Genomic DNA, 26787 nt, shown 5'->3' on the forward strand with positions numbered 1-26787 from the left:
GGCAAGCGCTTAACCGCTAAGCCATCTCTCCAGCCCCTCACTTAGGCCTTTCCACCGACAGAGATCTGTTCTTCTACTTACATATATACAATACCATCTCTTTAAGTTCTCCTTTCCTTTCCCCCATTTTTTTTTGGGAGAGAGAGAATTGGCATGCTCTGGCCTCCAACCACTGTAAGTGAATTCCAGATGCATGCGCCCCCTTGTGTGCATGTGTGACTTTGTGTGCTTCCATCACCTTGTGTGTATGGCTTACATGGGATTTGGAGAGTTGAACATGAGTCCTTAGGCTCTTGGGCAAGCACCTTACCTGCTAAGCAATCTCTGCAGCCCACATTTTGGTTTTTATGTGCATTTCCCCAATGACCATTGATGCTGACCATATTTGCATGTGATCCCTGGACATTCATGTATGTCCTTTGTAGCTGTGGCTGTTCAAATCCTTGCCTTTTAAAAATTGAGTTGCTGTTTTTATTATTGAGCTTTAAAAATTATATATTATATATTCTAGATATATAATTTGCCCTTCTAACTGTGATTGGTCTTAACTTGTGGAAGTAGAGTACTGATGGATTCAAACTGTACTAAAGGTCTGGTGCATTTTCAGACAGATCTTGTTTTAACTTTTCAACTTTGGAAGAACCTGGTTTATTCTCTCATTGAACAAATACAAGTTGGCTTTAGTCAAATTTTGAGGATTATAACAGAATAAAGCAGACAAAGTCTGTGGAAAAAAAAACAGGAAGTAAATAAAAATCACATTAGATGGTGATAATAACTAAGAACACTAAAACAGGGTAAACAAGAGGTACTAAGTATTTCTCACCTTTCCTGATTCCTTTTTTTTTTTCTTTTTTGGTTTCTTTTTTTCTTTTTTTTTAAATTTTATTTATTTATTTATTTATTTGAGAGTGACAGACTCAGAGAAAGACAGAGGGAGAGAGAGAATGGGTGCGCCAGGGCTTCCAGCCACTGCAAACGAACTCCAGACACGTGCGCCCCCTTGTGCATCTGGCTAACGTGGGACCTGGGGAACCAAGCCTCGAACCGGGGTCCTTAGGCTTCACAGGCCAGCGCTTAACCGCTAAGCCATCTCTCCAGCCCAATATTTTTTGGTTTTTTGAGGTAGGGTCTCATTCTAGCTCAGGCTGACCTGGAATTCACTCTGTAGTCTCAGGGTGGCCTCGAACTCATAGTGATCCTACTACCTCTGCCTCCCAAGTGCTGGGATTAAAGGCATGTGTCACGATGCCCAGCTTCCTTTCCTGTTTCTTAACCTATGCCTCTTTACTATGACTTCTTAGTTGCACTTTCACTTACTTTCATTTCGTACAGTTTGTGGCTAGACTTATTTTCTTTTCCCTCCTGATATTTAACCCTTTGCAGTCCCAGTTCTGCTGTACTATTCCACAGTAACTACTCTCAATAGGATTATCTTCTATTAAAAGCTGGTGTTCTCTATTCAGCTTTTGTTCATATTAATGCAAATTTACTATGCCATTTTCTCCCTTCACTTACTTCTATCTGCAGTATCGTTTTCTCACATTTCCCAACCCCCCAGGCAGGGTCTCCCTCTAGCCCAGGCTGACCTGGAGCTCTGTAGTCTCAAACTGGCTTCTAACTCACAGTGATCCTCCTACCTCTGCCTCCTGAGTGCTGGTATTAAAGGTGTGCGCTACTACACCTGACTTTCTCATGATTTTAAATTTTTAAAAATACTATTTTTTTTCTTATGTTTTTGTATGTGTACATGCTTGTGCATGTGGAGTTCAGAGAACAACTTTGGGTGTTATCTGCAGGGACACGATCTCTTGTTTCTTTTTGAGACAGGGTCCCATTTGTTTGGAGCTCACCAATTATGCTAGACTGTCTGGCCAGTGGTCCCCAGGGATTCTCCTGTCTCCACTTCTAACACGTCACCACACTTGGGCCATTTTTTTTTTCTCCCTTCCAGGTAGGGTTTCACTGTAGCCCAGGCTGGACTGGAATTCACTATGTAGTGAATAATTCTAGGCTGGTCTCAAACTCATGAGATCCTCCTACCTCTGCCTGTCTAATGCTAGGACTAAAGGTGTGTGGCACCACACTCAGGCATTTTTATATGAGTTGTAAGGATTGAGCTCTTGTCACTCGTGCTTGTTAGACAAGTGCTTTACTGACTTAGCTGCTTTATTTTCCAAGCTTGCTTTTTTTTCTTTTAAATAGTGCCTCTGATTTCTCTGCTAATACTTACATGGAGATAAGAATCCTCACAAATTTAATTTATTTTTGAAAGCAGATGAGTTCTTAGCTGAATGCTGTGCACAGCCTTCAGGTTGGGCTTGTAGAGCTGGAATGGATAGCTGATGCTACTCAGCTGGGTTCTTCCCCTTGCACTGCTGGCTGATTCAAATACAGATTATACCCATATCTGCTTTAATGATTACCTGTGATGTGTTGTGTAACAATTCACAGTACTCAACATGGATCTTAGTAAAATTTATACTTTCATATCTTGTGTGTGTGTTTGGAGGACAGAAGTTGATGTCTGGTATCTCAATTACTCTCCACCTTATTTTGGTAGACAGGCTCTCTCCCTGAATCTGGAGCTCACCTATTTGGCTAGACTAGCTAGCCAGCAAGCCCCAGTGTTCTTTCTGTATTCATCTCCCCAGGGGTGGTATTACAGGTTTTTATGTAGGTGTGGAGATAAGGCATCAGGTGTTCGTGCTTGTGTGGCATGCATTTTAACCGATTGAGCCATCCCCCCAGACCTCTTTGCGTCAGGGTCTTTTGTAGCCCAAAGTGGCTTTGAACTCTGTGGAGGATAACTGAACTTTTGGTTCTCTTCTACCTCACCAAGTGTGTGCAACAACAACTATTTTATAAGGTGCTGGGATTGAATCTGGGTCTAATGCATGCTATGCACTCTACCAACAAAGCTCTACCCTCAGTTCTACTTTCACATCCTCAGAATTCAGAAGTAAAAATGAAGGAATAGCTTCCCGATCTCCTGATTAACACTTTAAAAATATTTATTTTATTTATTTATTTGAAAGAAAGAGAGGATGGGGGAGCGGGAGCATGCATGGTTTCCAGAACTTCTAGCCACTGCAAGCAAACTCCAGATGCATGTGCCGCCTTGTGTATCTGGCATATGTGGGTACTGGGGAATCAAACCTGCATCCTTAGGCTTCAAAGTTAGGTGTTTTAACCACTAAACCATCTTTTCATTCCTATATTTTAATTCCTAACCTTTGTTTAATATACTGTTGCTCCCATTTAAATTTCTGTCATAGTCCTCTAAGGGGGAAATTTTCTTCCTTTATAGCAGAGGGAATTAAGCCTTAAAATTAAAATTAAGCCTTAAAATTCACCAGTGTAGTGAAACAGCATGTATTCAAGCATAGCCGCTAGCCAGTTTATTATCCATATTTTGTTTATCATTCTCCACAAACTTTTATCATACATACCTGATTATCAAGGCATTTAGAGAAAATGCTACTAGTTGCTATTGGTACCAACTTTTACTTTTTTGTTTTGGTTTTTCGAGGTAGGGTCTCACTCTACCCCAGGCTGACCTGAAATTCACTCTGTAGTCTCAGGGTAGCATTGAACTCACAGAAATCCTCTTACTTCTGCCTCCCAAGTGCTGGGATTAAAGGCGTGTGCCACCATGCCTGGCTTCTTTTCCTTCTTGATTTTTCACTGGTAGGGTCTTGCTGTAGCCCAGGCTCACCTCAAACTCACTATGTAGTCTCACGGTGGCCTCAAACTCATGGCAATCCTCTGCCTCCCAAGTGCTGGGATTAAAGGTGTGTGCTACCACGCCCCACCTCCAACTATCTTCTTAAAAAAATTATTTATGGGCTGGAGAGATGGCTTAGCAGTTAAGCGCTTGCCTGTGAAGCCTAAGAACCCCGGTTCGAGGCTCGGTTCCCCTGGACCCACGTTAGCCAGATGCACAAGAGGGCGCACGCATCTGGAGTTCATTTGCAGTGGCTGGAGGCCCTGGCGCACCCATTCTCTGTCTCTCTGTCTCTCTCTCTATCTGCCTTTTTCTCTCTCTGTCTGTTGCTCTCAAATAAATAAATAAAAATAAACAAAAAAATTATTTATTTGTAGCCAGGCGTGGTAGTGCATGACTTTAATCCCAGCACTTGGGAGGCAGAGGTAGAAGGATCACCATGAGTGAGTTGGCGGCCACACTGAGACTGCATAGTGAATTCCAGGTCAGCCTGAGCTAGAGTGAGACCCTACCTCAAAAAAACCAAAAAAAAAAAAAAAAAAAAAAGTTTGGTTACACTCAGTCTTCTTGTGAACAAATACCAGACACACACTGTGCCACATTTTTGTTAGTTATTTTTTTTTTAAGTGTCTAACTCTTGCCCAGGCTGACTGGAACTCACTCTGTAGTCCCAGGCTGGCCTTGAACTCACAGCAGTCCTTCCTTTGTGCCTCCCAGGTGCTGGGATTAAAGGTGCACACACCTCCACCCCAGCTTTTGCGCCACTTTTTGCATCAGTCTTACGTGAATGGCTTTGGAATTGAACCCCTGGGATGTAGGCTTTGCAAATAAGTGCCTTTGACCTCTAACCCATCCTTCTAGCTTCTCATTTTTTTAAAAGATGAGATTTTTTTTTTTTAACTCTGTATTTCACAATGGCCTGGAATTCATCAGAAAAGGTGCTGGGATTACAGGCATGAACCTCCATGCCTGGCTTGTTAGCACCAAGTCAAGCCATGTAAATTGGATGCAATAATATAGATGAAAAATGGACAAAACTGCAGTATGCTGAGGCCAGAGCAAATCAGAATGACAACTAGGAGATAGAATCGGCAAGTGATTACAGGTTCTATCGATATTAATATGTAGAGACTGAGTATGCAAGATCATTTTCCTGGCCAAGCCAAGTTCTAAATTGAATATTAAAATAAGATAGGAGGTAGCAGATGAAGAAACAAGATAAAGTACCCAGCTGGGCGTGGTGCGCACACCTTTTATCCCAGGATTTGGGAGGCAGAGATAGGAAGATAGCTTTGAGTTCAAGGCCACCCAGAGACATAGTGAATTCCAGGTGCCTGGACTAGAGTGAGACCCTATCTCGCAAAACCAAAAAAAAAAAAAAAAAAAACAACAAAAAAAAACTTTTGAAAAATTAATTTTATGTTCATATAAAATTCACAAGCTTCTATTTCAGAGTGAAAATTTTGTGGTGTTTTTAAAAAAATTTGTAAGATTGTACAACTATCATCACTATCAATGAGGATAGTTTCACAAGTCTCCTGTCTACAACTAATCTATGCCCCATCTGTATGAGTTTGGCTATTTTGGGCATTTTGTATAAATGGAATCATATGACATGTAGTCTATATGTCTGAATTTTCACTTTAGCATAAGTCTTTCAAGCTTCATATTGTAACATGTGACACTTCATTCCTATGAGGTAGAATAATATTCCATCAGATATAATGTCATACTGGCATACCACTTTTCTATTGACAACTTCCATAATAACCATTATAATTCCCTCCCCTCTCCCACTTTCCCCTATCCACTATCCATCATATATCTTCCCCCTCTCAGCCTTTCTTTTATTTTATGTCATCATCTGTTGTACTGGTGCCTTTTTCATCTCTGTTTTGCTAAGGGTTTATCAATCTTGCTTATCCTTTGAAAGAACCAATTCTTTCTTTTTGAGAGGGAGAGAGACAGGGAGAGGAGAGAGAGAGAATTGGCACACCAGGGCCTCAGCCACTGCAGTCACACTCCAGAAACTTGTGCCACTGAGTGGGCATGTGCAGCCCTTGCACTTGCCTCACCTTTGTGCATCTGGTTAATGTGGGATCTGGAGAGTCAAACATGGGTCTTGTGTATGTAGTACCAGGCACTTGTGATGTCATGGATATCCAGGCCATTTTGAGTCTGGAAGATTGCATTGTAAGCAGTTCCACCCTTCATTTGGCTCTTAGATTCTTGGTTTTTTTTTTTGTTTTGTTTTTTTTTTTGTTTTTTTCGAGGTAGGGTCTCACTGTGATCCAGGCTGTCCTGGAATTAACTCTGTAGTCTCAGGGTGGCCTTGAACTCATGGCGATCCTCCTACCTCTGCCTCCTGAGTGCTGGGATTAAAGGCGTGCGCCACCACGCCCGGCTTTTTTTTTTTTTTTTTTTGAGGTAGGAGTTTATTCTAGTCCAGGCTGACTTGGAATTCACTGTGTAGTCTCAGGGTGGCCTTGAACTCATGGTGATCCTCGTACCTCTGCCCTACGTGCTGGGATTAAAGGCATACACGACCACACCCGGCTTTGGCTCTTAAATTCTTTCCACCACCTTTTCAGCAATGGACCCTGAGCCTTGGAAGGTGTGATAGAAATGTCTCAGTGCTTCTCTGTCACTTCTCAGCATTATGGTGCTTTTTGGGTCATCCCAGTGGTCACGGCCATCTGAAAAGATTTTGAATCTATGTTCATGAGGGAGATTGGTCTGTAATTTCTTTTTCTGTTCTTTCTTTGTCTGGTTTTGGTATCAGGACAATACTGGTTTCAGAGAAGGAGTTTGGTGTAGTATTCCTTAATTTTCTAATTTTTGGAAAAGTTTGAAGCATTGGTGTTAGTTCCTCCATGAAGGTCTGGTAAAATTCACCAGTGAATCCATTTGGGCCTGGACTGTTTTTAGTTGGGAGATTTAAATTTTTTTTTGTTTATTTTTATTTATTTATTTGAAAGTGACAGAGAAAGAGGCAGATAGAGAGAGAGAGAGAATGCATGCACCACCTTGTGCGTCTGGCTAACATAGGTCCTGGGGAATCAAGCCTTGGACCAGGTCAGGCTTTACAGGCAAGCGCTTAACCACTAAGCCATCTTTCCAGCCCATAGTTGGGAGAGTTTTTATAATTGCATGGATCTCTACTTGTTACAGGTCTATTTAAATGGTTTATCTCATCTTGATTTAATTTTGGTAGATCATACAAATCTAGGAAATTATCCAGTTCTTTCAGATTTTCGAACTTAATGGAGTATGTATTCTTAAATTTCTGAATCTGTTGTACTGGTGCCTTTTTCATCTCTATTTTGCTAAGGGTTTACAATCTTGCTTATCCTTTGAAAGAACCAATTCTTTCTTTTTGAGAGGGAGAGAGACAGGGAGAGGAGAGATAGAATTGGCACACCAACGCTTCAGGCACTGCAGTCACACTCCAGAAGCTTGTGCCACTGAGTGGGCATGTGCAACCTTGCACTTGCCTCACCTTTGTGCATCTGGTTAATGTGGGATCTGGAGAGTCAAACAGGTTTTGCAGGCAAGTGCCTTAACTGCTACTCCATCTCTCTAGTCCAGAACCAAGTCTTTATTTCATTTATTATTATTATTGAGAGAGAGAAAAAGAAAGGGAGAGAGGTGGGAGGGAGAGAGAATGGGTGTACCAGGGCCTCCAGCTGCTGCAAACGAACTCCAGATGCATGTGCCACCTTGTGCATCTGGCTTATGTGGGTCCTGGGGAATTGAACTCAGGTCCTTAACTAAGGTTCTTAGCTAAGCTAAGCCCTCTATTTATTTATTTAACTTTTGTGAGTGAGGGAGAATTGTCATGCCAGGGCCTTAGCCATTGCAGATGAACTCCAGATGTGTGTGTTACCTTGTGCACATGTACCACTTGTGTACATGTGGTTTAACATTTCTGCACCTGTGCGCATGAGCCACCTGTGTACATGTGGCTTACATGGGTTCTTGGGAGTGGAATCTGGGTCCTTAGGCTTCACAGGCAAATAAATGCCTTAACTGCTAAGCCATTTCTTCATCCCCTTAATATAGACACAGTTATCAGTTTCCCTCTTAGGACTGCCTTCATTGTGTCTCAAAGGTTTTGGGGCCTACCACTTTTTGTTCACTCCTTTTTTAGTTGATTGCCATTTGCAGTATTTCTGTTTTTATGAATAGTCAAATGCTATTAATATTTATATACAAATTTTTGTAGTAATATATATGCTTTTGGAGGTGTATATGGCTATAAATAGAATTGCTGACTCTTAGGATAAGTCAACGTTTTGACATAAAAATTTTTTTCTTACAATTTTTCTTTATTTATTTGAGAGAGGGAGAATGGGCATGCCAGGGCCTCCAGTCACTGCAAACAAAGTCCAGATGCCTGTGCCTCCTTGTTTATCTGGCTTACGTGGGTCCTGGGGAATTGAACCTGGATCCTTTGGCTTTCAGGCAAGTGCCTTAACCCGTAAGCCATTTCTCCAGCCCCCATTTTGACATTTTTTTCCATGGTGCTGGAGATTGAATCCATGGGCCTTGTGCATGCACTCTGCTACTGAGTTATATTCCAGTTCCTCTCAGCTTTTGAGAAAATCTTTGTGGAATATGACAGATTGACAGGCCAAATGAATTGGCTAAGTCTCCATAGCTTCTCATCCTTTCCTGCTCCATGGTCCAGCCTATCCTAGAGAATGTTTGGATCAGGATAGCAAATATCCCCAGATCACTGCCTTACAGAGACCTGGATGGGTCGGGAAGAGAAAGGGACTAAATCCTAGATGTTCAGGTGTTGTGTTATGCTAGTTCTCCCTGTGTACCATGTGTTCTCTCTGGAGAGGAGCCTGTTAGGAGGCCAGTAGTCATGTACTTCACAGAAAACAAGTGGTGGAAGGAAGTGCTTTGCCATAACAAAAGGAAAGCTAAAGCTCCTTCTGGGATGAAAAGCCTGTTTTTAAGAAGGGAAAGACACTAAGGAAAGAAGATGAATTTACTTTTAGAATGGAAAATTTGAGATGTTACATGATTGAAGATAGTGTGTTCATTCATTCCTTCTGGAGACAAAGATAAGAGATGCATCTGCATAGAGGTATTTAAAATACACTACTAGGTCCCCTAAAGTAGAGCAGCAGGGGAAGGTGTCAGGTAGTTCCTGCATCTGAACTCTGGTTTTGTTTATGCTGTTGCTTTTGCTGTATCTTGCTGTGGCTGGTGTGTTTCTGGGTTTTGAGTGTGAATTCATTTGTTCACATTGATTTATTTTGGTACTGTACTTGGAATTTTTCCAGATGTAGATCAAAGGCATGTTCATTCTTTAGCCAACCTAAGCATACTTCTGGCTATGAAGCTTTAAAAGCCATCATCTAGGGGCCTGTCAGCGAAGTGGTCAGGGGAAACACTGCTGTACTGCTGTGATAGCCTCCATCCCTTTGCCTGCACTTAGTGCCAAGGAGGAAAAGTCATTTTCCTTGTAGCTCTCTTGGGTAAGACCAAAAGTTTGCTGCTTGTGCCTTGAGCCCCAAGAGCTTTTAGAATTGTAAGTTGGAATTTATAGCTTGGCAGAAATGTCCAAGAAAGGCTGGTTTTACTGCTCTGTATACTTTTCTGGTTTCACCCTTTTCACTTACTTCTAGTTGCATACCTTATTTTTGTTAGGTTTCTGATTTCTTTATAAGGATTTTATTATAATTAATTTAATAATTGGATATGGATATAGTGATAGATCCATCTAGTCATTGTTGCAGAAATAGAAGTGTCTCTTTAGTGTATACAGGGTATAATTAGTTGCTAGGAATTCATTCAGTCTCTGAATCAAAGGTTCTAAAATTAGAACAAACCCTAGTGTTTTGCTTGGTCCATTTAGTATTTAGAAAATAATCAGATTTCAAAAAAGATTTCATACTTCCTTAGGGAAATTGGAAGTCTTTAAAATACTGTCTCTGAAATGTTTCTTCCTAATAACATTTTGTTAGAATTGGGAGTAACATTTGATCCCCCAGACTCAATGCACTCTCTTTAGTTGCTCACAGTCTTAGGATTTGCACAACATACATGTGTATATACCTATGTCTGTTCTGACTTATATTGATAAGCATTTGTGCATTGTCCTTGTGAAAACATTAGCACTGCTGTTGTGCCATCGTGCATTAGTGCCAATAGACACTTGACATTCATTTATTATTTCTTTTTTTAAAAAGAAGTCTATTTATTTATATGCATATTTAAGAGAGAGAAGCAGATAGAGAATGGGCATGCCAGGGCCGCCAGCCACTGCATACGAACTCTAGACATATGTGCTACCTTTTGCATCTGGCTTACATGGGCTCTGGGGAGTTGAACCTAGGTCCTTAGACTTCATAGGCAAGCACCTTATCCACTAAGCTATCTCTCCAGTCCTCATTTATTATTATTATTTTAAATATTTTATTTTTATTCATTTATGTGTGAGAGAAAGGGAATGGGCACACCAGGGCCTCTAGCCTCTGCAAATGAACTCACATGCACCACCATGTCCAACTGGCTTAGTGGAACCTGGAGAATCAAACTGGGGTCCTTAGGCTTCGCAGGCATGTCCCTTAACTGGTAAGCCATCTCTAACCCTCATTTATTATTTTTAACAACAAATCTGTAGTGGTACATACATAAAGTTGCATAGGTAGTATGATCTTCAAGTTTCAGATGAAGAAACTAGGATTCGGTGAGGTTATATAAATTCTTCAAGTTCTCAATGGTGTTACAGATTTTTATTTATTTATTTGAGAGTGACAGGCAGAGAAAGAGAAGGACGGAGGGAATGAAGGAGTGAGAATGGGTGGTCCGGGCCCTCCAGCCACTGCAAACAAACTCCAGATGCATGTGCCACCTTGTGCATTTGTTTTACGTGGGTCCTGGGGAATCAAGCCTTGAACCGGGATCCTTAGGCTTCACAGGCAAGCGCTTAGCTGCTAAGCCATCTCTCTAGCCGTGGTGTCACAGATTTTGAAGAACTTAATTTCCTCTTTTTTTTTTTTTTGGAGGGGAAGGGGTGTTAAGATAGGGTCTCACCCTTTGGTTTAAAATGATTGGTCTACAGAAGTATGTACTTAATGTGTGTAGGAGAATATATATGTACTTATGAGGACATATACACACATACAACTTTAACTTATATATCTCCTGGGTTTTAGCTGAGAATCTTTAGTATACATTAACAATTGGCAAATGATGACTAATCACTGCAGCCCATGCCTGTTTTTACAAGGCTCATCGTCTGAGAACAGTCTTTACATGTTCAAAAGGTTGGGGAGAAAAACAAAGATTATTTTGTGATACATGAAAAATTATTGAGATGCAGCCAGGTCTGTTTATTTACATATTGGATGTGGCTACAAAGCAGAAGTGGGTAAATGTATTAGACTACGTATGATCTATAAGGCTTAAATTAGGATTTGTTTTTTAAAAATAAATAACTAATTTCTGATGTAAAAAAAAAAAAAAAGATAGGGTCTCACTTTAGCCCAGGCTGACCTAGAACTCACTATGTAGTGTTGGGCTGGTCTTGAACTCGCAATGATCTTCCTACCTCTGCTGCCTCCTGAATGCTGAGATTGAAGGTGTGCACCACCATGCCTAGTCCTTAATTTCCTTTTACTCAGGTGCTTTGGTAACTTGTTTCCTTTTAAAGCAGTGCAGCAGTTTCTTCAGATGAAGCTTTAGTGATAGAAAAACCAGTGGAGGGCTGTGTTTGGGGTATGCTGGAATGCCTAGGATTCTGTTAAACAGTTTGAGCACACTTTTTCTGTACTATAAGCATAACCATTTCTTAAAATTTTATGAGGTCCCGGCTCTTCAAATGAGGTCACAGGTACTATTTCTCTTGGGTTTTCTGGTATGTGTGTGTCTTTGCTGCAATCAGTTGTTGTATATTTGTGTTTCGATAAGGTTATTCTTTTAGCCTTTTTTAAGTGTTGGAATTGTAATTTGCTTATTATTTAATTTACTTTGGAGCATCTAATAATATATTCTTACTTATTTTTAGATTCTCTTTGTGGCCAGATGGGTTTGTATGGACAAGCTTGTCCATCTGTAACTTCATTAAGGTGAGTGCTCTCTTTTCCCTTTATTGGAATATCTAACATTTGAAATGTTGAGCTGGCCAAGTCAGTATAGTGAATTTAACGGTGAGACCCAGAAGAAGCGTACTGTGTTTCTTAAAATAAAATAGTTTTGTTGTGGAACAGTGTCACTTTTATATTTCTCAAGTGAAGTTGAATAAGTCATTTTTGCCTTGAACAAAGAAATTATTGCAGTATGTTTTATCAATTAGTGCAACTTGGTAGAGTGGAGAGTATTTTTGTTTATAGGGATTTTTGGAGTAGTGGGATTTAGATATGCTCTTAATTTTTATCAATTTTTTTTTTAATTCAAGGTAAAGTCTTACTCTAGTTTGGGCTAACCTGGAACTCCTTAGCCCCAGGCTGGCCTTTTGGCATTCTTCCTACCTTAGCCTCCTCAGTGTGGGGATTAAAGGCATGCCGTACCATTCCTGGCTTTGCCAGTAATCTTGAACATGGAGAATCATCTTTATTATTTATTGGTATATGTTTTAATTTTTAAAAAGTATATTTAGATGGGTAAAGTGGTTCATGCCTTTAATCCTTGCACTCGGGAGGCTGAGGTAGGAAGATTGTTGTGAATTCAAGGCCTCCCTGGGATACAGAGTGAATTCATAGCTTGGGTTAAAGTGAGACCCTCCCTCAAACAAGCCAACAAGGAATAGAGAAGTTAGTTGCCTTTATAGATTTTGTGTACTGGAATTTTCAGCAGGTCAGTGCTGCTTTTGCTATCCTGATCTATAGGAAAACTTCCTATGCTGTTATGGCATTTCTTCCTGTAAAAACTTTTCTTATAATGGCAATAAGTAAAGAGATTCTTTTTACTTAGCTGGTGTTTTTCTTCCCTCTATTTAAAACTAGTGACACCTATGTAATCTCAAAGCTGCTGTAGAGCTAATTATTAATGGTGATTTCTGTTTAGTATGATGGGAAGAATCATTTTATTTTTGAATACTTAAAACTTTGAGTGTGGGTAAATCAGAATATTTTATAGACTTTGATTTTCCACTGAATAGATTTTGTTAAAGATAATTCTATCAGTTCATAAACTGAAAAGCCCATTTAACATCAGAGCCACAATATTTAGTATCCTTATATGTGACTTTGATTTCTATACTGTTTATATAGAAGCAGAGAATTCTCTTTCTCAAATACACAAACACACACACACACACGGCAGAGAGTGTATAGAGGACTGTTGGCTGTCATTGGTTTTACTAAGTAGAGGCCAGTATTAGTTTGAAATAAGGAAGAGAAGAAAAGATTTTCTTTTGGCGGGTTATGGGGTTGTTAAAACTTGATTACTTAAAACCACAGTAAAATTTAGGCTACTTTTCCATAGCCTTCCCCAAACCAGACACTTCTCTTCCTCCAACTGTATCTCCTAAATTGGAATAAAGGCAGTGCTGTTGGAGCAATGTAGACTCACTGACAAATACTGTTTGCTTTACCTTCCTCACATGTACTACCATACTATTACTACTTACATATTTAGAAAGTGGCTCACCTAAAGACAGAAAATATATGAGTTGGTGGAGAAGAACTGAGTATATGACTGGTCTGAATTTGTAATCACAGGTATGAGTGGGAGTGGACAATGTATGTGTATGTAAATGTAAGGATTGGAGAAAATGTACACGACACATTTAAAAGTTTTTGGGAAGCCAGGTTTGGTGGCACACATGTGCAGTCCTAACACTCAGGCCCTGCTTCTGCCTCCCAAGTTCATAGTCAGCTACAGAGGAAGAACCTGCTCAAAAGCAGAAAAATGGCTGAGGAGATGGCTCAGTGGTTAAAGGTGCTTACTCTGCAAGACTATCAGCTCCACCTAAAGCTGGATGTAAAGTGGTACATGTGTCTATGATTCCAGTGTGCCTATGGAAACAAAGTGGAGTCAGTATCCTAAGCTCATGGGACCACCTAGTCTAAACTTCCCAGAGACAAAGTAACAAGAGAGTCCCTGTGGCAAATCAGGTGGAAGGAGACAATCTTGAGGTTGTCTTCTGACTACCACTCATGTGCTGTGGCATGTATGTGGACACATGTACACAAAACCTGCAAAAACCTTTTCTTTTATTTTTTTTCGAGGTAGGGTCTCACTCTAGCCCGTGCTGACCTTGAATTCACTACATAGTCTCAGGGTGGCCTCGAACTCATTGCAATCTTCCTACCTCTGCCTCCCAAGTGCTGGGATTAAACCATGCCTGGCCCAAAAATCTTTTCTTGAGGTAAGGATAGTAAATGGACTAAAACTGTTTAGTACTTTTGAATATGTAGGAATAAGCAAGTTAAATATTTTTGGTAGGTAATAATGAACTTTTTGGAATGCATTAGGATTGTTTTTAATTATATTTACTGTACTTTTATGACCAAATAATTCATCCCTCTACTTAGATACCTACTATATCCTTTCCTTAAGCCTTTCTCTCCCTTCCTCATAGCCCCTTTCTAGCTTCCTGGTCTCCACTACTGACATAATTTTTTTTTTATTGACAACTTTTGTAAATATAGGCAATATATACTATGATCACAAATCCTTCCCAGTACTTCTCTTTTCCACTTCCCAAATTCCCCCCTTGTTGCAGTCAGGTTCACATTGCTGGTAGAAATCACCTAACCCAGAGCAGCTTTTCGGAAAAAAGAGGTTTATTTGGCTTACAGGATGCTCCATGATGGCAGGGAAAATGATGGCATGAGCAGAGGGTGGACATCACCCCATGGCCAACATAACGTGGACAGTAGCAACAGGGGAGTGCGCCAGTAACTGGCTGTAACACCCATAAGCCTGCCCCTAACAATACACTGCCTCCAGGAGGTTTAATTCCCAAATCTACATCAGTTGGCAACCTAGCATTCAGAACACCGAAATTTATGGGGGACACCTGAATCAAACCACCCATCCCTCCAGTGAGTCCCTTCTTTCCAACAAGTCTTTTTTCTATTTTGATGCCATCATTTTTTCCTCCTCCTGTTATGCAGATCTTGTGTAGGTAGCACCAGTCACTGTGAGGTCATGAATTATGTTAAGGTCACTTTGTGACTAGAAGATAGTATTGTAAGCAGTCCTCCCCTTCCTTTGGCTCTTATGTTTTTTTCTGCCCCCCACCCTTCCACAGTGGTTCCTGAGCCTCATAGGGTGTGATAGAGATGTCTTAGTAATGAACACCCCACTGTCACTGCTCAGCACTTTGGTGAGTTTTGAGTCACCATAGTGGTCACTGGCTTCTGAAAAGAGAAATTTTTCTAACCAAAAGTGAGAGTAACATTACTACATGGGTGTAAACAGAAGTGTTTAGAGGGCAGTTTGGGGATCATAATGTATCCAATGAGGCAGACAACAGTAGTAGTTTCTCCCTTAGGGCTTATCGCCTTCTTAGGCAATGCTTTCACCTGGGCTTTTCAGTAGTAGGCATGAATTCCCTCCCGTGGAGTGGTCCTCATATCCAATCAGAAAGCAATTGGTTTCCCCCAGAACATACCTGCCACCATGGCACCAGTTGGTACATATGGCCAGCCATAAAGTTTACAGGGTCCACTGCTTGTTAAGACTGTTGAGGACTTTTCTGGTTATATGCTGCATCGCTCTTTCCAGCATCTTGGCAGCTAGGGATGAGGCGTCTAGTTCAGCTCCCACTTGATTTCTGTGACCTGCGGCCCGTGCATGTGAAATCTTCAGCAGTAAGTAGGGTCTTACCATCTAGTTCTGGTGGGAAACTAAGAGCCTTGACAATAGTGTGTAATATTTTGGGAGCATCAAGGGCCTCCTTGGTCATCTACTTGCTGGAAGGTATCCCACTTCTGGTACTGAAATTTTTCTAATAATAGTGATTTATGGGTACAGCATTATTCATCTCCACAGGATACTTGTGTGTGTGCGCATATACACTCAAAGTCACTCTGTCTTTGTCACTCACTTTAAAATATTTTTATTTATTTGAGAGAGAAAGAGGCAGGCAGAAAGAGAGTATGGGCATGCCAGGGCCTCTAGCTGCATGTCTAAGAACATACAATTTTGAGGTAGTTGATGAGTTTAAACAAAATTTTGAGACTTATAGCACATTTGTTATTTGTAGGCATATTTCTGCTTTTCAATGATAGCAGCCTCAGATGTAGCTGTGATATGTTGTTTACTTTTATAATTAAAGGAAATGCTAAATTTCAGTTCCAAGTTGGGGAAAGTAAGGACTGTCAGATTCTTTACTGTCCTCTTTTTAAAATTTCCTGAGGCTTGCAGCTCTCGTGAGGTTAGATTCAGCAGCATGCATTTTTAACACTACATTCAGCTTCATCACTGTCTGCTTCAGTAGCAGTAATGCCTTCTCAGTCTAACAAGGCTTCAAATAATGAGACCTGTAGGTTATAAATGGGAAGTTAGCTAAAAATCTGTATTATACCTCTCTTTTTGTAACTCTAATCAAAGTTTATTTCTCTTTTAGGAATTTGCTTTAAATGGCAAGAGGGAGATAATACATTCTAAATTTTCCTACATTTCTCTTTTTGCTGTAGCCTTAGTTGGCATGTGATTTGTCCTCATCCCACAGGTGATGGTCAACTGAATCCTTTACCAGTCATTTTTCTACTTTGGAATATCAGACTTTATCAGCTCATTTTTCAGAGAGTTTGTGTTTTGGATTCTTTCACTTGTGTGTGTTAGGAATTGCCTTCACCTGGTGGTTGAGACTATTTTATGTGCCATACATTCTTCTGAGAGGGAAAGCAGTCTGGGACTGGGATAGAAGCTTTATAAACTACCTCACCAAAATACCAGGAGGCTAGATATGGTGGCTCACATCTATAATTCCAGCACTTGAGAGGCTGAGTGAGGAAGAGTGCTAAGAGTTCAAGGCCTGCCTGGGTTACTGAGTGAAATCCTGTCTTGAAACAACATCACATAAAATCAGGGACCTAGATTTTCTCTTCCTGCTTCTATATCCTCAGTGGGTGACTTTCATTCTCAAGATCACTGATTATCCAATATGACTTTTAGAACAGTAGCTACTGTATTCACATTCCAGAGAACAAGCTGGGCAAGAGGGACAGTGCCATCCTAAACACAAGTGGGATGTATTTGAATGGAAAAAGGTAAGAGCAGATGCTAGATGGCAGTTGTTGGTCTTTACCATAGTGCCTGCTTCTAGTTACCATGGGTGCTGAGAGACCAGCAGCAGTTGTGCTAGCATGCATTGCTCCCAGAAACTCATGTGACCAGGTATACAAGAATCACTGCTATGGTAATCACAAAGATTTCTTTTGACTTCTTAATTGTGCAATTTTTTTTAATATGCTGCCAAGTTCAGGTGCAATACCCAGTTCCAGGAATGAAGTGGGAGGATTCAGTATTAAGTGTGTCACGACATTACTCTCAACATATTCCTTGGTATTGTTCTCCTACTCCACTTAGGGGTACAACAATATCTCACTATTCCCCTCTTCGCTGGGACTTGAAAACTAATGAGTAAGCCTTGGAAGCTTCTTGGGAATTAGGAAAGTTGCAGAAGTTGCAAAGCAGTGTGATAAAGTAGTTAAAAAGCATATGAGGTCATATCTGTGGTGTTTCATAAGGTGAGATACTGCATCACTTGGTAGTCCAAGTTGCTTTGAACTCAGCAATATCCTGACTCAGCCTCCTAAGTGCAAGGATTACAGGTATGAGCCACCATACCTAGCATATTACTGTATTAATTTATACTTATATATTTGTTCATTTATTAGAGAGAAAGAGGTAGATAGAATGGGTGTACAAGGGCTTTCACTTGCTGCAGACAAACTCCACATGCATGCATAACATCCAGTGCATCTGGCTTAAATGGGTCCTGGGTAATTGAACCTGGGTCCTTTGGCTTTAAAGGTAAGTGCCTTAACCACTAAGCCATCTCTTCAGCCCATTATAGAGGTTCTTTTAAGTAAAGCAGATGCCACATAGTATTAACGAGACACAAATCCCGTGTTTCTTGCTTTCTCCCACAAGCAGTATGTTCTCTTTGCTTCCATCTTCTCATTTTTCTATGCTATTCCACTGTAATTATTGCTGTGTAATGCTACCTGTCAATCTGTGTTCTAAGGCCATACATTTTTCCAACTTACAGAGGACTGTTTCTGTGAATATCCTTCTCTTATCATTTGAATCTTTTATCTTTTCATAAGTGCATCTACTTCTGACAAGTGTTTTGTCACATAGTAAGTGGTCTAATCTTGCATGCACAAACCTTCATTGGCTAGACACTGTTTTAGTCATGAAAGGAGCTGATGGTCTCACTGATGTAAAGAGAATGAAAGCTTGATATAAGTCCTGTGCTCTTGGTGCCCTGTTGTAGGAGAGGATCTCATTCAGATCAAGAGGTACTAGGTGGGAAGAAAGGATCAACTGGGTTTTTGTGTAGATGTTTGGTTTGAGCTTTGAAGGAAAAGAGAAGCCCATCCAGGCTGAGTGAAAAAGAGGCCATTTTAGAAGACTTATTTCTTATGAATTACTGTGTTATTTTTCAGATAATTTGTATTTGGTATTGTATTAGGTAGCCTCAGAAATACTTCTGTATGGTCACTCTCAGTGGGAGTGTCTGCAAGAGGGGTAAGGGTAGAAAACTGGCTTATGATGTAATTATGCATATGAAGCACCATGTTCAATGCCAAAATTGAGGCTATAATTGTTTTAGGAATTTAGAGAAGGATTTATAAAAGATTAGTAAGAATTAAAGCATTTGAAAATGAGTTTAGATTTACTATCCTAGGAGAGTGATATTGAATGGACTTTGGCATAATGAAAACAGTGTTGCTAGATTTCTTTTTGGTATATGCATGGACCTGAGGTGAATTGCAGGGAGGGATGTTGACACATCAAGAGTCCAGGAGGCCAGCTAGGAAGTATTTGGAATAGGGTGAGGTAATGAGGGCCTGGCATTTCTTAACCAGATTTCCATAACAAGATTCCTCAGAGCTTTCCATGCTGTTTTTAAATTTACCACCATCTGTTCTCTTATACAAGCGAACTTCTGTCATCACCATTCCACTAATAGGTTTCTTTCTAAAGTAGCTGGTGACCTGGCCAAATCTAATGGTCATCTTTTATGTTCTTGCTTAATAGAGAACCATTGCATCCTCCAGCCTGAATATCAAAAATGGAAGCACTGCCGGGCGTGGTGGCGCATGCCTTTAATCCCAGCACTTGGGAGGCAGAGGTAGGAGGATCATGGTGAGTTCAAGGCCACCCTGAGAATACATAGTGAATTCCAAGTCAGCCTGGGCTAGAATGAAACCCTACCTTGAAAAATCAGAAAAAAAAGGAAGTACTTTCTCTCTCACTATCAATAATATAAAATTCCATTAATTTCAAACAAAATTAAAAGTTTTTTCTCAGAATTTAAAATTTAAAAATTATTTGCAAAGGAGAAAGGGGGGAGAGAGAGAAGAAGAAAGAAAGGGCTTGCCAGGGCTTCCTCCTATTGCAAAGAACTCCAGCTACATGTACCACTTTGTGCATCCAGCCCTCCATAGATTCTGGGAAATCAAACCCAGGCTGTCAGGATTTGCAAGCAAGTACCTTTAACAGCTGGGTCATCTTTGTAGCCCCAGAATTTAAATTTGAGACATTTTAAATTTTATTTATTATTTATCTCAGACAGACACAGACACACACACCAAAACAACAGCAACAACAACAAAAAAAAAACCACATAGAGGCTGACATAGAATGAGTATGGGTGTTCTAGGGCTTCCTGCCACTTCAAATGAACTCCAGATGCAGGCACAACTTAGTGCATCTGGCTTTCATGGTTACTGGAGAATCAAACTCAGGTCATTAGGCATTTGCAGGCAAATGCCTTAACCTCTGAGCCATATCTCCAGCCCCAAATTTGAGACATTTTATAGTGTACTTAATATTTACCTTAACAGAATTGATGATTATAAGGCCAGTGATGTAATTTTAACACAGGATGTATTTGAGGGCTTAGGACCCCTTTCCAGGTGTTGTATGTAAAAGAATTCCTCACTGAAACGTGCAAACAATTATTGCCAGCTTTATCAAAAGGAGCTGGGTCAACTCAGAAGGTGTGGGGTCATTAGACCCCCACCTGAGATTCAGATGACCCCTGCACCGGCTGTATACAATGTATGAGGTCTCATGACCTCAGGGTGAGAGATTTCCACTGATACTGTGTTTTCAGAGTCTCCGTGCTCTGTAAGTCAGTCAGTCCTCACCCTGAGAGTGAGGGAAGAGCATCCAAGGAGTAATTTTGACACAAGCCCTGTTAAAGTGGCTATTTTGGGGGTTCCATGTTCCTATAAATAACCCTCTATGCTCAGTAGGTGACCCCCCCCGCCCCAATAAACTTACTGCTTCATTAAACTGGTGGTATTGGTATAATTGCACTTCGGTCTGTCATCTGAGCCCTGTTTAGGGTGAAGATGTGTGTCTGCATCTCCCCAGGGGAAAAATTTCCTGTAAAACCAGGCTATTTACATCTAAACTTTTTTTATTATTTTAAAGATGATTTAATTAAGCTACTACTAATTCAAGTCATATTCCGTGAACATGTGCCAACTATTTCAAAAGCTTCAAGAACCCTGACATACACTTCTTCACTAAATTTCAAATGATAACATATTAGTAGTAAATAATTGTAATGGATCAAGCAATGAAAGATTGTAGGAATTTGTTTCATTTGTATATTACATATTTCTAATAAGTAAAACAGTGAATAGGAAGCTCTTATTCATAAAGTAAACATAGGGTTATCATACGATTTAGAATCCCACAAATTATCACCCCCAAAAGTAACAGGAATTCTGTATTATGTGTGTTTGTGTGTGTGTGTGTATGTGTTTGTGTTGGAATGCCCATGCACTTGACCATGTGGTCCCCTGAGCACTTGCCTGTAGCAGGGTGTGTTCATCTGCAGTGACCAGAACAAAATGCTGTGTCCCACTTCCTCACTCTTCTGCCCATTCATACTGGAATTTCTTACTGATCAAGGAGTTTGTGGGTTTTTATTACTTATTATTATTTATTTTTAAATTTTATTTTATATATAACAGGTTATGTACCATTATCCCCTCACTCCAACTCCTGTTACCCTAGGGGCCCCGCCTCAGTGGGGTTATGGTAATCACAGTGGGGTCATGAAGACCTCACTCAGTCCCTATGGGGTAGCAGGGGCCCAAGCCTCAGGGTGGTCCTACCCGCTCTGTGGCTCTTACAGTCTTACCTCCCCTTCTTCTACAATATTCTGTGAGACATGGCAGGCCTGTTGGCAGTGTGATTTAGTGTTGAGTTCTTTGTATGCTCTGGATTTCTGCTTGCATAGGTTTTGATCCTTCTTAAGTGTCTGTCACCATCATGCTGGGGCTGCTGTGAGGCTAGCAGTAAGCAATATTCACAGTGTCACTTCCTCTGCAGTTTCTCCTGGGCCCTGACAGATGTGGTAGAAGTGGAAAGTCTCATGGTGGGCAGTCAGCTATTTTGTTGTCTTATTGATGGATCTAGGCTCTCCTCCATTTCTCTGCCATCTGTAAAATAAAACAGAGTCTCCAACCATGAGAACGAGAGCAGTTTGGGTTAAAGGGGGCTCGCAGAGTTTAGGAATTTTGGTGTGCCAGCCCACTCTTTTCTCACCATGAGATTATGACTTGGTTTCTAGTACCAGATAGGAGTTCCCTACCACTGAGCAGGCCTTGTGTCCATCAGAGAACAATTGGTTACCTATAGAGGCTACATGCCACTATTACACAAGTATGTACTTATTTTCTGGATGGTTGATTTTATAGTCTTCAAGGTTCCCTGCCTATTCATGCTGTTGGTGACTGTTGTTCTCTGGCAACTCCAATAGGTCTCTCCAGCTCTATGAGGGCTAGCCTGGAGGGAGCTAGTTTCCCTTTTGTTTCCAGCATGGCATTCTAATGTCCTGTGACCACAGCCTCTGGTGTCTTTAGCAATGGGGTCTTACCTGTTAGTTGTGGCTGGTAAACAAGTGTTTTGGCAATGGCCTACATTGTTTGGGAGACCTCATGGGTCTTCCTGATCAACAGCTCACTGTGGGGGGTAACCCATTTCTGGGTCTTGGATTTACCATCTAGTCTGTGCTTGTAAGGTTAAGATTTTTCCACCTTCTGTCCAGACTGCTCCCCTTCCCCCTTCATTGGCAGTTACATCTTAATGCTAGTCAGAGTGAGGGTTTCCATGGAACTATTTCTAATTCTTTATAGTTTTTTTACTTGAGAAATAGAGGCAGATTTTATATAGATACATAGATAGAAAGGGAGAGAAAGAAGGAGCGGGGAGAGAAAATGGGCATGTCAGGGCCATTAGCCACTGCAACGAACTCCAGATGCACGCGCCACCTTATGAATCTGGTTTGCATGGATACTGGGTAATTGAACCTGGGTCCTTAGGCTTTGCAGGCAAGCCCCTTAACTACTAAGCCATCTCTCTAGCCTGGAACTTATTATTTATATAGTACTCAGTGTAGCCCAGGCAGACCTGGAATTCACTCCTGGAATTCACTCACAGTGATTCTCCTACCCTGACCTCCTATTCTTTTTTTTTTCTTTTTTAATTTTTTTGTTCATTTTTACTTAGTTGAGAGCGACAGAGATAGAAAGAGGCAGAGAGAGGGGGGGGGAGGGAGGGAGGGAGAGAGAATATGAGTGCGTCAGGGCCTACAGCCACTGCAAATGAACTCCAGACGCGTGCGTCCCCTTGTGCATCTGGCTAACGTGGGTCCTGGGGAATTGAGCCTTGAACCGGAGTCCTTCGGCTTCACAGGCAAGCGCTTAACCGCTAAGCCATCTCTCTAGCCCCTACCCTGATCTCCTGAGTGCTGGGATTAAAAGTGTATACCACCACATCTGGTCCAGAACTGATTCTTTTTTAAATTTAAATTAATTTACTTTTTATTAACAACTTCCATGATTGTAAACAATATCCAATGGCAATGCCCTCCTTCCCCCCACTTTCCCCTTTGAAACCCCACTCTCCATCATATCCCCTCCTCTCAGTCAGTCTCTTTTATTTTGATGTCATCATCTTTTCCTCCTGTTATAATGGTCTTGTGTAGGTAGTGTCAGGCACTGTGAGGTCATGGATATCCAGGTGATTTTGTGTCTGGAGGAGCACATTGTAAGGAGTCCTACAATTCCTTTGGTTCTTTCCACCATCTCTTCTGCAATGAACCCTGAGCCTTGGAAGATGTGATTGAGATATTTCAATGCTGAGCACGCCTCTGTCTCTCCAGAACTGATTCTTAATGCTCTAATTTTTATGTAATTCCCTGCCCACCCACTCCATCTCCTGTACACCCTCTTCACTCCCTATCCCTCCGATACCCTCCTACCCCTGAGATTCCATCTCTTCCCCAACCCTCCTGGAAGCCCCTCCTCTTTCCACACCCCATTTTTATCTTTCTTGGTCTTGTACTACTTTTATTCCCAATCTTAACTTTCTTTAAGACAAGCTGAAGTTCTGCCTTCTGTGCCTTCTCTGCTGTAGTCCTTGTCATCTAGTTCCTGAACAGTGCCTATAGCTCAGCCTTGCTCTTCATTCAAGTTCTCCATTGTGTCTTACTTTGTGATCTGACTGTAGGTTCCTAAAAGGGAGGCTATTGATCATACTGCTTTGTACAGCTTTTTTACTCTAGGTAGTTTTACTCTAGCTAGTTCTGTACACATTCTAAATTATAAATGTACTTCAACCGATTTTATTTTATTTTGTTTTATTTTAGAGAGAGGGAAAGAGAGACAGATAGAATTTGACACATCAGGGACTCAGTCACTACGGTCAAACTCCAGATGCTTGTGCCACCTAGTGGGCATGTGCAACCTTGTGCTTGCCTCATCTTTGTGCATCTGGCTTATGTGGGATTTTGAGAGTCGAACATGGGTCCTTAGTCTTCACAGGCAAGCGCCTTAACTACTAAGCCATCTCTCCAGCCCTACAACACATTTTAAATACCTACTTATTTTCTGTTGACATACTGAGAGTGATAAATTCTCATTACTGATATTGGTGCCAATTATATATTCTAGTTTAGAACATTTCTTTCTATTTTTATTTATCTATTTGAGAGAGAAAGGTGTGTGTGTGGGGGGGAACGTAGAGAATGGGCACACCAGGGCCTTTAGCCACTGCAAACAAATGCCAGACACTTGTACCACCTTGTGCATCTGGCTTACATGGGTCTTGGGGAAAATGAACTGTGGTCCTTTGGCTTTGCAGGCAAGTACCTTAACTGCTAAGCCATCACTTCAGGCCTACGACATGCCTTTACATTATTAACTTGAAAAAGTGTATAACTCTTGGCTTTGAAACTTTGAAGAAAATAAAACTATACAATGGAAATTTGATTGGGGTAGATAGAATGACAGTATGATATAATAATAACTAGTACTTATTTAATGAAATGCAGTTGTAGCAGCAACTATTATCATTACTGCTGCCAGCAGCTTGAATTGATTAAATATTCACTATTTGCCTGGCACTTATCTGAGTACTTTATGTCAGTTAGGTGGACTGCTTTAATTTTCATACTTTTTACAGTAAAAATGATAGAAAAGTTATATGGATTGGGTATTAGGAGATTTGGGCTCTGGTTTTAGTTGTAGTAATAACCTAAGTAAAAACAGTACTTAATTTCACTGGGCCTTAGGTTTTCATCTTTAAATTGAAGGACAGAGTCTAATCTCTAGAGTACTCATTTGCTATTGTATGATTTTGAATTAGTCTGTCTTCTTATTCCATAAGTCCTTACAATGTACTTTATGCTGGGAATATAGGATAATATGAGTTTCTTTAAGATCTCTGACCATGTTATTTGGGAGCATTTAAAGTTGACCTTTCATTAAAGGAAGCAGAGATTTGAGAAAGGAGGAAGGTAAAACAGTGGATGAGAACATTAGACAAAGAAGATAACGATAGGACTCCTGGTTCTTACTTCCCCCTTCTCCTCTGTTTTCCTCTCACTTTCCCTGTTCCTCCCCTCTGTTTGTTGCTCTTCTCTTTTACCTTCTCTGTTCTTTCCTGTCTCCTTCCTAAAACTCAGTAGTGCATTAATACCTTCCCAAGATATTCCTAGAATAGTATTATTGACACTTATTTAGTATTTCCTTTGTGCAAATGCTTCTGCTTTACTAAAGTAATCTTTCTTTCTTTCTTTCTTTCTTTCTTTCTTTCTTTCTTTCTTTCTTTCTTTTTTCTTTTTTTTGGTTTTGATTCTTGAGGTACGGTCTCATACTAGGCTAGTTTGAACTCTGCAATCCTCTTACCTTTGCCTCCCAAGTGCCAGGATTAAAGGCATATGCTACTATGTCTGGCTTCCAAAGTAATAATTTAACTTTGGGCACTTTAGTTGTTTTATATGTGAGGAGTTTACAGATAGTGAACATTTTCACAGTCCCATGGCTAGAAATTACTGGAATCAGTACTTGAATTCTGTTTTTTTCTGACTTCCAAACCTGTGGTGCTTCCCTGAAGTTCAGACTGCATATTACCCCAGGTTGCTTTTTGCTAAGAGCTATTTGAGATAAGATGCCATGGGATTTATTTTATTTTATTTTATTTTATTTTTTGGCTGCAAGTCCTACCACCTTCTTTCTTTTTACTGTGATGGGTATCAAGCCTTGGGCCTTTTACATGTTAGGCAAGTGCTCTTCCATAAGTACTTTGTTTTGTGGAAGTATCCAACTTTCTTTCTTCATACTCATCTTCAATTCTCAGAGTGCTCCCCTCCTTTTTTTTACTTCTGGAAAATGTGTTAACCTGTTAGAGATTCTATTCTATTCTGTTCTCCTGTTTCATTCTTATTCTTTTGTTTTGTTTTGTTTTTTGAGGTAGGGTCTCACTCTAGCCCAGGCTGACCTGGAATTCACTATGTAGTCTCAGGGTGGCCTTGAACTCACACGATCCTCCTACCTCTGCCTCCCAAGTGCTGAGATTAAAGGTGCCTCCCAAGTGCTGGGATTAAAGGCGTGAGCCACCACACCCGGCTTCATTCTTATTCTTATTCCTATTCCTATTCTAGTCTAGTGTAGTCTGGAAATAGTCTGACTTTTTTGGCCTTGGAGATGATAAATTAAAGGTTTCAACTCATTGGGTATTTCCCCAAGCCTGAGCTTATAATGCTGACCATTTATGTGACTAAATCTTTTTACTCCTTATACTCCCAGATCTTTATTTAATTTTTGTGAGCTGGTTCTTTGACCTAAACCCCCCCCCCACCCTCACACTCTTATTTATTTATTAGAGAGAGAGAGAGAATATGAATGAATGAATGAAAATGGATGCACCAGGTCCTGTAGCCACTGCAAATGAACTCCAGACGCTTGGGCCACAAGGAGCATCTGGCTTATGTGGGTGGGCTCTGGGGCATCAAACCTGGGTCCTTAGGCTTTGTAGGCAAGTGCCTTAACTGCAAAACCATCTCTCCAGCTCCACTCTACTTTTTAAAATAGCTGCTTGGTGCTGCTTGTCTTCTTTATCTTACTTAGCACCCTTGATTTTGCTTCCTCTTTTCTGTTTTCTTGCTACTCTCGTCTACCCTGCTTTTCCCTTTGTGCCTTCCCTCCCACCTACTCAGCTTGACCGTTTTTCCTTCATGTGGATTCTCCTGCTTTTTACAGCTCTCACCTCTTTCCCCTATTTTATTTTGGTTCTTATTTGTGTAACTTCTCTAAAATTAGGTAAAAGAAATTGAGGTGCAGATGCCTAGTTTCAGATTTCTCATGGTTCAAGGTGTTTGAGGGAATAGTTGAGCTATTCCAGTAAAACAGCAGGCATTCTTTTTTAGAATGATTGACATCAGCAACTGTGTGTGTGTGTGTGATATATAAACAAGATAGATTGGAAATGTTGATTCCTTAAATAATTGGCTTGGTCATTGACATCTTCAGTCTTTTCCCTCTAGATTTAACTCAGGCATTCCCTCACTTTGGAACTACTAGATCTGTGAATATAGGATTGTTTTGAGAAGC

General features: G+C 40.6%; 1 protein-coding gene across 5 annotated transcripts in view; it reads left to right on the top strand.

Moving 5' to 3' along the window:
- Positions 1–26787, top strand: part of Foxj3 (forkhead box J3) — a 131552-nt gene that overhangs the window by 21071 nt on the left and 83694 nt on the right. For all 5 annotated transcript variants that reach the window (XM_045149446.1, XM_004670481.3, XM_045149447.1 and 2 more), the window contains one exon: positions 11754–11814. In XM_045149446.1, the coding sequence (XP_045005381.1) occupies positions 11771–11814 (44 nt within the window). In that variant the 5' untranslated portion in view covers positions 11754–11770. The remainder of the gene's footprint in view (positions 1–11753; positions 11815–26787) is intronic.

This window comes from Jaculus jaculus, chromosome 5 (assembly GCF_020740685.1).
Source record: "Jaculus jaculus isolate mJacJac1 chromosome 5, mJacJac1.mat.Y.cur, whole genome shotgun sequence".
Classification (NCBI taxonomy): domain Eukaryota; kingdom Metazoa; phylum Chordata; class Mammalia; order Rodentia; family Dipodidae; genus Jaculus; species Jaculus jaculus.